Below are 12,164 nucleotides of genomic sequence, written 5' to 3'. Positions count from 1 at the left end.
TTCCTGTGACATCGGGTGCTGTGGTTGTCCTGGAGGGCAGGTAGTTTGTCCCCGGTGATGCGTTGTGCAGACCGCACCACCCTCTGGAGAGCCCTGCGGTTGTGGGCGGTGCAGTTGCCGTACCAGGCGGTGATACAGCCCGACAGGATGCTCTCAATTGTGCATCTGTAAAGGTTTGTGAGGGTTTTAGGTGACAAGCCCAATTTCTTCAGCCTCCTGAGGTTGAAGAGGCGCTGTTGCGCCTTCTTCACCACGCTGTCTGTGTGGGTGGACCATTTCAGTTTGTCTGTGATGTGTACACCGAGGAACTTAAAACTTTCCACTTTCTCCACTGCTGTCCCGTCAATGTGGATAGGGGGTGATAGCTCTGCTGATTCCTGAAGTCCACGATCATCTCCTATGTTTTGTTAACGTTGAGTGACAGGTTGTTTTCCTGACACCGCACTCCGAGTGCCCTTACCACCTCCCTGTAGGCTGTCTCGTCGTTGTTGGTAATCAAGCCCACTACTGTTGTCGTCTGCAAACTTGATGATTGAGTTGGAGGCGTGCGTGGCCACGCAGTCATGGGTGAACAGGGAGTACAGGCGGGGGTGGAGCACGCACCCTTGTGGGGCCCCAGTGTTGAGGATCAGTGAAGTGCAGGTGTTTCCTACCTTCACCACCTGGGGGCGGCCTGTCAAAGTCCAGGACCCAATTACATAGGGTGGGGTTGAGACCCAGGGCCTCCAGCTTAATGATGAGCTTGGAGGGTAGTATGGTGTTGAATGCTGAGCTGTAGTCAATGAACAGCATTCTTACATAGGTTTTTTTCTTGTCCAGATGGGATAGGGCAGTGTTACAGACGGATGGCGATGTTTTTGTCTGTGGACTTAATGGGGCGGTAAGCAAACGGAATTGGGTCTAGGGTGGCAGGTAAGGTGGAGGTAATATGATCTTTGACTAGTCTCTCAGAGCACTTCATGATGACAGTGAGTGCTACGGGGCAATAGACATTTAGTTCAGTTATCTTTGCATTCTTGGGTACAGAGACAATGGTTGACATCTTGAAGCATGTGGGGACAGCAGACTGGGATAGGTAGAGATTGAATATGTCCGTAAACACACCAGCCAGCTGGTCTGCGCATGCTCTGAGGACCCGGCTAGAGATGCCGTCTGGGCCGGCAGCCTTGCAAGGGTTAACACGTTTCAATATCTTACTCACGTTGGCCATGGAGAAAGAGAGGGGGGTGCCCACAGTCCGTGGTAGCGGGCCGCGTTGGTGGCGCTGCATTATCCTCAAAGCGGGAAAGGTGTTTAGTTTCTCTGGAAGCAAGACTTCAGTGTCCGTGACATGGCTGGTTTTCTTTTTGTAGTCCGTGATTGTCTGTAGAGCCTGCCACATACATCTCGTGTCTGAGCCATTGAATTGCAACTCCACTCTGACCCTATACCGACATTTCGCTTGTTTGATTGCCTTGCGGAGGGAATAACAACACTGTTTATATTCTGCCATATTCCCAGTCATCTTTCCATGGTTAAATGTGCGCTTTCAGTTTTGCACGAATGCCGCCATCCATCCACGGGTTCTGGTTAGGGTAGGTTTTAATAGTCAGTGGGTACAACATCGGCAATGCACTTCCTCATAAACTCACTCACCGAATCAGCATATAGATCAATGTTATTCTGAGGCTGCCCGGAAAATTTCCCAGTCCGCGTGATCAAAACAATCTTGAAGCGTGGATTCCGATTGGTCAGACCGGCATTGAACAGTTCTTGTCATGGGCACATCCTGTTTTGAGTTTCTGCCTGTAGAACAGAAGTAGCAAAATGGAGTTGTGGTCGGATTTACCGAAGAGAGGGCGGGGGAGGGCTTTGTATGCACCGCGGAAGTTAGAGTAGTAGTGATCCAGTGTTGCCCGCACGAGTGCTACAATCAATATGCTGTTAGAATTTAGGTAGCCTTGTTCTCAAATTTGCTTTGTTAAAATCCCCAGCTACAATAAATGCATCCTCAGGCTATATGATTTCCAGTTTGCATAGAGTCCAGTGAAGTTCCTTGAGGGCCGTTGTGGTATCGGCTTGAGGGGGGATATACAATCACCGACGAGAATTCTCTTGGGAGATATGGTCCGCTTTTGATTGTAAGGAATTCTAGGTCAGGTGAACAAAGGACTTGAGTTCGTGTATGTTACGGGGGCTGTACTGACTCACACATATCACGAGAGAGCCATGTTTCTATGAAACAGAGAATGTTACATTCTCTGTCTCTCTGGAAAGCAACCCTTGCCCTAATTTCGTCTACCTTGTTGTCTAGAGACTGGACATGGGCAAGTAATATACTCGGAAGCGGTGGGTGGTGTACACGCCTTCGAAGTCTGACCAGGAGGCCGCTCCTTCTACCTCTTTTGCGGCGACGTTGTCATGGGTTGGCCTCTGGGATTAGATCCAATGTCCTGAGTGGTGGTGCAAACAAAGCATCCGCTTCGGGGAAGTCGTATTGCTGGTCGTAATGTTGGTAATTTGACGTCGCTCTGATATCCAATAGTTCTTCCCGCCTGTATGTAATAACACTTAAGATTTTCTGGCCTAAAAATGTAAGAAATAATACATAAAAATACTGCATAGTTTCCTAAGGACTAGAAGCGAGGCGACCATCTCTGTCGGCGCCACAGCAAGCTGTGACATGTCTGAGTATGCAGGCCATGGAAGAACTGGGAAATGATCAGCTTCCAGCAATTATGTGTAGATCCTTGCGACATGGAGTCATGCATTATCATTCTGAAACACGAGGTGATGGCGGCGGAGGAATTGAACGACAGTGGGCCTCAGGATCTTGTCACGGTATCTCTGTGCATTCAAATTGCCATTGATAAAATGCAATTGTGTATTTTTCCCATAGCTTATGTAACCCCACCGCCACCAAGGGGCACTCTGTTCCCAACGTTGACTTCAGCAAACTGCTCGCCGTATGCTATCTGCCCGGTACAGTTGAAACCGGATTCATCTGTGAAGAGCACACTTCCCCAATTGCCATTGAAGTTGAGCATTTGCCCACTGAAGTCAGTTACAACGTCAAACTGCAGTCAGGTCCGGACACTGAGCAAGCAAATGAGCTTCCCTGAGACGAGTTCTGATAGTTTTTGCAGAAATTCTTCGGTTGTGCTAACCTACAGCTGGTCTCAGACAATCCTGCAGGTGAAGAATCCAGATGTGGCGGTCTTGGGCTGGCGTGGTTACACGTGGTCTGAGGTTGAGGCTGGTTTGATGTACTGCCAAATTCTCTAAAACAAGGTTGGAGGCGGCTTATGGTAAAGACGTTAACATTTAGCTTCTTAATATGCCACATGTGTCTTGTGGATGTATTATCTTGGCAATGTAGAAATGCTCACTAATGGGGGTGTAAACAAATCTGTGCACAAAATTGAAGAGAAGTAAGCTTTTTGTATGTGTGAAATTTCTGGGATCTTTTATTTCAGCTCATGAAACATGGGACCAACAGTTAACTTGTTGCGTTTCAATAAAGTACCATTCAAAAGTCTTTCTAGATTTTTTTACTATTTTCTACATTGTAGAATAATAGTGAAGACATAAACTATGACATAACACATGGAATCATGTAGTAAACAAAACTGTTAAACAAATGAAATTATTTTATATTTGAGTTTCTTCAAAGTAGCCATGTTTTGCCTTGACCGCTTTGCGCACTCTTGGCATTCTCTCAACCTGCATCATGAGGTAGTCACCTGTAATGCATTTCAATTAACAGATGTTCTTTTGTGGAATTTCTTTCCTTAATGCGTCTGAGCCAATCAGTTGTTGACAAGGTAGGGGTGGTATACAGAAGATAGCCCTATTTGGTAAAAGAACAAAGTCCATATTATGGCAAGAACAGCTCAAATAAGCAAGGAGAAACGACAGTCCATGACTTTAAGACATGAAGGTCAGTCAATCCATACAATTTCAAGAACTTTGAATGCTTCTTCAAGTGCAGTCGCAAAAACCGCCAAGCGCTATGATGAAACTGGCTCTCATGAGGACCGCCACAGGAAAGGAAGACCCAGAGTTACCTCTCCTGCAGAGGATATGTTCATTAGAATGACCAGCCTAAAAAATTGCAGCCAAAATAAATGCTTCAGAGTTAAAGTAACAGACACATCTCAGAATCAACTGTTCAGAGGAGACTGCGTGAATCACTACTAAAGGACACCAGTAAGAAGAGACCTTCTTGGGCCAAGAAACATGAGCAATGGACATTAGACTGGTGGAAATCTGTCCTTTGGTCTGAGTCCAAATTTGAGGTTTTTGGTTCCAACCGTGTGAGACAGAGTAGATTAATGGATGATCTCCGCATGTGTGGTTCCCACCGTGAAGCATGGAGGAGGAGGTGTGATGATGCTTTGCTGGTGACACTGTCTGTGATTTATTTAGAATTCAAAGCACACTTAACCAACATGGCTACTACAGCACATTCTGCAGCGATACGCCATCCCATCTTGTTTGCGCTCAGTGGGACTATAATTTGTTTTTCAGGACAATGACCCAACACACCTCCAGGCTGTGTAAGGGCTATTTGACCAAGAAGGAGAGTGATGGAGTGCTGCATCAGATGACCTGGCCTCCACAATCACCCGACCTCAACCCAATTAAGATGGTTTGGAATGACTTGGACCGCAGAGTGAAGGAAAAGCAGCCAACAAGTGCTCAGCATATGTGGGAACTCCTTCAAGACTGTTGGGAGAGCATTCCAGGTGAAACTGGTTGAGAGAATGCCAAGTGTGCAAAGCTGTCAAGGCAAAGGGTGGCTACTTTGAAGAATCTCAAATCTAAAATTTGTTAACACTTTTGGTTACATGATTCCATATGTGTTATTTCATTGTTTTGATGTCTAAACTATTATTCTACAATTTAAAGGAAATCAAAAGCTGTAGGAAGAGCTAAGAAATGTATTTAAAGTGTCAAATATATTTTATAAAAGATAACGGTCTATAATATGTAGATTTTTGGTTAGGCATTACAATTGGAAGGTTTAAAAAAATATATATAAAAATGGATCCTGGTGCGTCTCTGCTTGGCACTCAGCATTAAGGAGATGGATTAGGGTTAAGGCCCTGCGATAGACCAGGGGGTGTACTTGTACGTCAAGCTGCCTCACACTACAGAAACAGGAGATAGGGCAGGAACCTATGAGCCGTTCTGGCTCACACAAGCCCAGGCTCGTACAAGGCTACTTACTAGGCGTTACAACTAGAGCAGCAAAAGACCAACAACTCACAACAGTTTTGGAGTGAGATCAACAAGTTGGGCCCCAAAAAGGTTAATCAAATTAACATGAACATTTTAAAATAGATTTAGCACTTTTATTTTCAGGTTTATTTTCAGCCCAAAAATGTTTTTTTTTTTTTTTTTAGAAACATGTTCTTGTAGAGATGAGTTAGTTGGAGGAGGAAATGCATAGGGAGTCATACTACCCTAACCAGTATCTGAATGCCAGTCTTACCCTAGAGAAGGTCAGTAAGTGGTTTAGCATGCAAAACCACAAGAAAGCTACAGGAATTGATTATTTGTCTTTTGAAGTTTTGGAGTCATCGAAATAGTTTCAAATATTATTTGAACTCTTCCAGGCTTCTTTTGAGAATGGTATTATTCCAGCTGTATGGTACACATCCATAATCAAGCCTGTCCCCAAATGACCCTAGAATCCCATAGATCTGTTGAGGGATAATTAACACTGTCAATTGTATTCCTACATTCTAAATAGGCTCTCTATAGTGAACAGAATGGAAGCCAGTGTGTATAAACCACATTACGGTCTCCACAGTGGTTCGGGCTGCAACTTTAGCCTGTTTTTATTGATTTTCAAAAGGCTTTCAATTGGGTGAATAGAGACCTCCTTGCTTTTAGACTAATTAAAATGGTATATGATGGAAGATTCTGTGACGCCGTCAAAGCTCTTTATCGGGCTCGTTTCCAACCCCTTAAGGTGTAAAGTAGGGGGGACATACTCTCGCCCACTTTATTTGTACTACATGTTAATTCTTAAGTCTAAGGCGTTGTTCATTCTTAGTTCTCTTTGCCGTTGGGGAGGTCTAAGCTGACATGGAATTGTGGATCATTTAGCTATTTGATTTTTAATTTTAGGACCCCTTTATATCAATTTTTTTATAGAGATATATCTGGCCTTAACTACTGTAGCCCAGAGAAACGCATTGAATAACACATTCATAAATGAAGTCAAAAATGACAGTCAAAAAGATGTATCACAAGAAGCAAGGTTTTGATGTGTTTGGAATATATCTAGGATATATAAGAGCTCTTTTTTACACATTTAACCCCTTTTTTGGCATAAAACTACCTTTTTGATAATTAAAAAAATAAATAAAATTGTACTGGTTACCTTCAGACACGTTCTGTGACACTTGTGGGGGTCGTAGAGCAAAACGGAGAAAGCCACCACGTTCGTGATAATCTCCCTTTTCCACAGTGTGTAGCCCAAACAGTTTGAACACTACAAACAGAAGTTGGCATATCGACTGTACCGACTTCAGACGAGTCCCCTGACACTTATGGGGGTCGTAGTCTCCCTTTTCCATAGACTGGTCACAATAGTTTAGTCAATAGTCAAACCGGACGGTACAGATGTTTTCGTGAGAAGACCGATTTTCTGGGATGTCTCATGGTCTGACAAACACCGCTCTAGCTCTGCCACCTTTCACTGCAGATGTTGAAGTGCGATATCAGAGAATGTGGTGGATTGAGACGCATCCAATGCAAAAAAACACGTAATTTGATGGGGATTTTTTAAAATGTTACTTACATTGACGCGCTGGTGTGTCAATCGACTGTAGGGTGTTATTGATTTAGCCCTACAAATCAAACATGCTAAACTTGGAGTTAAAGTTGTGCATATATTCCTGGCCATCTTGTTGTATGCTGGTGACATAGTTTTCCTTGCCGAGACCGAAGATCACCTCCAGAATATGTTGAATATGGTTAATTTATGGTGTAGTAAATGGAGACTTTCGATAAATCAAGAGAAGACCCATAATGTTCATTTCAGACAGAAGGGCATGCAGAAAAGTGCATACAAATTTTGTTTTGGTACAACCCCATTATTCTACACTAGGCTCTATAAATACCTTGGTTTCACTCTGGATGAAGAGATGACCTTTGAAGATGGCATTAGATCACTAGCAGATTCTGCAGGTAGAGCCTTGGGGTCATTGTTAAACAAAATTAAAATATGTAAGGATCTTTGTTACTTTGCTTATTCTCAGCTCTATACATCCTGTGTTTGCCTAGTGATGGACTATGCTGCTAGGTTATGGGGATCCAAAGTGCGTACTAATTGTAAAACAGAGCAATCCGCTGCTCTCTTTGTGTGCACAAACTGACTCCAAACCCATCTGTGGAGATATGGGTTGGGAACCATGTGTGGTTAGGCAAAAGATGACATGGTATGTCTATGGAACGGACTGTTAAATATGCCAGAAAACAGAATCACAAAACAAGTGTTCAACTGGGACCTTACTCATAACTATCCGTGGGCTAGAGAATTATCTATTTTTTGTGAAACTGATTTGCAGAATATATTCAGGAACAAATTACCAAGTGGTGTTAATCAAATCAAGGACAAGCTTTTTCTGATCCACAATGTAAAATGGGCAGCTGATATTTGGTTTAAACTTTAACTTAGAACATACACTCTCATCACTCTCATCAAAGCGAACTACAACACAAAGCCGAAGGTTAGTTTGTGCACATAGACAGGTAGATTTAACAGAGTACCTGAAGACAGCATTTGCCTACTGCGTGATCTTGGGGAAAACAAAATCCAATTTGTTTTATTTCCCTCTGTATGATCATTTTTTGTAAAGATGTTGGCGATTACCCTGAAGTATTCTGGTTACGGGACGAGCAGAGGCTTGAATTTTGTTTCAGACAGGGTGCGTTTGAGATTACTCAGTTTGTTCAAAATGCTTGGAGGAGAATGAGAAATGTACTGTTTGTGGCTAAATGGTAGATATACTTGCCATGATTATTGTATGTGTATAATTTGTTATTTTGCTTTGAGTACAAGGAAATGATACTGTGTTTAGTAGTGTCTTGTATGCCTAGGTGGGCTGGGCACCGGTAGGTGTATGCACTTAAATACATCATATCAACCAATCGTAAGGCATTACTCTATTCTTTAGAATTGCATTGTATTAATTATACTGAACAAAAATATAAATGCAACATGTAAAGTGTTGGTCCCATGTTTCCTGAGCTGAAATAAAAGATCCCCCAACATTTTCCATATGCACAAAACTTTTCTCTCAAATTTTGTATACACATTTGTTTATCTCTGTTAGTGAACATTTCTCCTTTGTCAAGATAATCCATCCACCTGACGGGTGTGGAATATCAAGAAGCTGATTAAACGGCATGATCATTGCACCTTGTACTGGGGACAATAAAAGCCCGCTCTAAAATTTGCACTTTGGTCACACAACACAATAGCACAGATGTATCAAGTTTGGGGGCTGGTCATGCTGACTGCATGAATGTCCACCAGAGCAGTTTCCAGAGAATTGAATGTTTATTTCTCTACCATAAGCCACCTCAAATGTTGTTTTAGAGAATATTTTCACTACGTCCAACCTGTGGAGCCCAGGTTCTTCACATCTGGCTTCTTCACCTGCGGGGATCGTCTGACACCAGCCACCTGGACAGCTGATGAAACTGTGGCTTTGCACAACTGAAGAATTTCTGTCTCGGGGAAGCTCATCTGCGTGCTCGTCGTCCTCACCAGGGTCTTGACCTGACTGCAGATCGGCGTCGCAACTGACATCAATGGGCAAATGCTCACCTTCGATGGCCACTGCCACCCTGGAGAAGAAGGGCATACAGAAATTGATGATACAATTGTGGGGGCTGTCTTGTTAGACTTCAGTGCAGCTTTTGACATTATTGATCATAGTCTGCTGCTGGAAAAACTTGTGCTATGGCTTTACACCCCCTGCTATAATGTGGATAAAGAGTTACTTGTCTAACAAAACACAGGGTGTTCTTTAATGGAAGCCTATGAAATATAATCCAGTTAGAATCAGGAATTTCCCAGGGTAGCTGTTTAGACCCCTTGCTTTTTACATTTTTTTACTAATGACATGCCACTGACTTTGAATAAAGCCAGAATTTCTATGTATGCAGGTGACTCAACACTATACACGTCAGCTACTACAGCGACTGAAATGACTGCAACACTCAACAAAGAGCTGCAGTTAGTTTGAGTGGGTGGCAAGCAATAAGTTAGCCCTACATTTTTATAAAACTAAAAGCATTGTATTTGGAACAAAACACTAACTAAACCCTAAACCTCAACTAAATCTTGTAATAAATAATGTGGAAATTGAGATGACTAAACTGCTTGGAGTAACCCTAGATTGTAAACTGTCATGGTCAAAACATATTGATGCAGTAGTAGCTAAGATGGGGAGAAGTTTGTCTATAATAAAGCGATGCTCTGCCTTTAACAACACGATCAACAAGGCAGGTCCTACAGGCCCTTGTTTTGTCGCACCTTGACTATTGTTCAGTCGTGTGGTCAGGTGCCACAAAAAAGGACTTAATTGCAATGGTCTCAGAACAGGGCAGCACGGCTGGCCCTTGGATGTACACAGAGAGCTAATATTAATAATATGCATGTCAATCTCTCCTGGCTGAAAGTGGAGGAGAGATTGACTTCATCACTAATTTTATTTATAAGAGGTATTGACATTTTGAATGCACCGAGCAGTCTAAACTACTGGCACACAGCTCGGACACCCATGCATACCCCATAAGACATGCCACAAGAGGTCTCTTCACAGTCCCCAAGTCCAGAACAGACTATGGGAGGCACACAGTACTACATAGAGCCATGACTACATGGAACTCTATTCCATATCAAGTAACTGATGCACGCAGTAAAATTAGATTTAAAAAACAGAAAAATATAAACAGATAAGATAAACACCTTATGCAACAGCGGGGACTGTGAAGCAAGACAAACATTGGCACAGACGCATGCACACATATACACACACACACACACACAATAACATACGCACTATACATACACATGGATTTAGTACTGTAGATATGTGGTAGTGCTGGAGTAGGGGCATGTGGGCACAGAGTGTGTTGTGAATGTATTGTAATGTTTTAAAATTGTATGAACTGCCTTAATTTTGCTGGACCCAAGGAAGAGTTGCTGCTGCTTTGGCAGCTAATGGGGATCGATAATAAATACAAATACAGTGTGTCAACGAGTGCCCCATGGTGATGGTATGGGCAGGCATAAGCTACCGACAATGAACACAATTGCATTTTATGGACGGCAATTTGAGTGCACAGAGATACCGTGACGAGATCATGAGGCCCATTGTCGTGTCGTTAATCCGCCGCCATCACCTCATGTTTTAGCATGATAATGCACAGCCCCATGTCACAAGGATCTGTACACAATTCCTGGAAGCTGAAAATGTCCCAGTTCTTCCATGGCCTGCATACTCAGACATGTCACCCATTGAGCATGTTTGGGATGTTCTGGATCGACGCGTACAACAGCGTGGCATATCAAGAAGCATGTTCATGGATCGACGTGTACGACAGCGTGTTCCAGTTCCCTCCAATATTCAGCAACTTCGCACAGCCATTGAAGAGGAGTGGGACAACATTCCACTGGCCACATCAACAGCCTGATCAACTCCATGCGAAGGAGATGTGTCGTGCTGCATGAGGCAAATGTTGGTCACACCAGACACTGACTACTTCTCTGATCCACACCCCTACTTTTTTTTTAAGCCATCTGTGACCAACAGATGCATATCTGTTCATATTTCCTTATATGAACTGTAACTAAGTAAAATAATAATGCCAAATGTACAAATGCCACGACTTTTCTGTGTGTAGTCTCCAATGGTATACTGTGACAGAGCAGGTACAGTTGCAAGAAAAAGTATGTGAATTATCTGGATTTCTGCATAAATTGGTCATAAAATTAGATCTGATCTTCATGTAAGTCGCAACAACAGACAAACACTGTCTGCTTAAACTAATAACACACATTGTCGGACCCTGCAGTGTGTGTGTGTGTGTGTGTGTTGTAGGTTGTGAATAATGTGCCTGTTTGTGTGCAGGTTTTTTCAACCTCGATGGCCAGCCCAAGAGCTTGACCTGCCCGACAACCGGCCTGACTGAGGAGGAGCTGATCCACATCGGACAGGTGGCCTCTTCAGTGCCAGTCGAAGACTTCACCATCCATGGTGGTGGGAAACCCTCTTGACCGTTGCATAAATATTACATAATAATATGATATCATGTATTTCTTGAGGTAGGGAGGCCAAAAGAGTGAACACATGGCTTTTCAATGACTGGCTTTAAACACACATTTGATGGCACCTTTGTTTTCTGTGCATACAGTAAAATGTACACACCATAAGATTGGAGCGGTTTTAGGTGAGAACAGATTACAAAAAGACTGCCTCGTTACCTGGTGACGAACGTCTGGTTTTCTGCTACTCCGCAGGTCTGAGCCGTATCTTGAAGGCCCGAGGAGAGATGATCAAAAACCGCACAGTGGACTGGGCCCTGGGGGAGTATATGGCCTTTGGCTCACTGCTCAAAGAGGGCATCCATGTTCGCCTCAGTGGCCAGGATGTGGAGAGAGGCACCTTCAGGTGAGGAGAAGGGGGGAAAAGAGTCTCGATCTCAGACAAAACAATGGTTTCCATTTTTGAGTGTGTAATCTTGGCTTGTGTCAAACTACTTAATTTTTGTTGTACCTTGTACAGGGTGTCGTGCTGAGACCAAGGTCTCTTTCACAGATGAGCCCTATATACACATCAATATACACTATACACATACATTATTGACATCCCATACATGAAATGAAAAACACAATCATAGAGAACACACTCTTCAGTAAAAATGTCCCCAATCAGCTCTTTGATCTGCCCAAGAGGCACCAATTCATCAAACTTTAGAGAGCCTTGGAGATTACAAGTAAGGTGCAGAAAACCTGAAAGCAGATTTACCTAACTCCGTGGAGATCGAAGGGATCTACAGAGTTAGCCATCCCTGAGACCGGGTCTGGTATCGTACATTTTAAGTTAGCAATGAAGTAAGGTACGGCGGAAGTTTCTGCAGGAGGGCTTTATAAACAA

At 43.2% G+C, this 12,164-nt stretch overlaps 1 protein-coding gene across 4 annotated transcripts in view; it reads left to right on the top strand.

Moving 5' to 3' along the window:
• Positions 1–12,164, top strand: part of LOC120063024 (2-oxoglutarate dehydrogenase, mitochondrial) — a 95,978-nt gene that overhangs the window by 68,157 nt on the left and 15,657 nt on the right. For all 4 annotated transcript variants that reach the window (XM_039013124.1, XM_039013123.1, XM_039013125.1 and 1 more), the window contains 2 exons: positions 11,139–11,267; positions 11,528–11,678. In XM_039013124.1, the coding sequence (XP_038869052.1) occupies positions 11,139–11,267; positions 11,528–11,678 (280 nt within the window). The remainder of the gene's footprint in view (positions 1–11,138; positions 11,268–11,527; positions 11,679–12,164) is intronic.

The sequence above is a fragment of the Salvelinus namaycush genome, chromosome 18, assembly GCF_016432855.1.
Source record: "Salvelinus namaycush isolate Seneca chromosome 18, SaNama_1.0, whole genome shotgun sequence".
NCBI lineage: Eukaryota > Metazoa > Chordata > Actinopteri > Salmoniformes > Salmonidae > Salvelinus > Salvelinus namaycush.
This window is presented reverse-complemented; position numbering and strand designations above follow the sequence as displayed.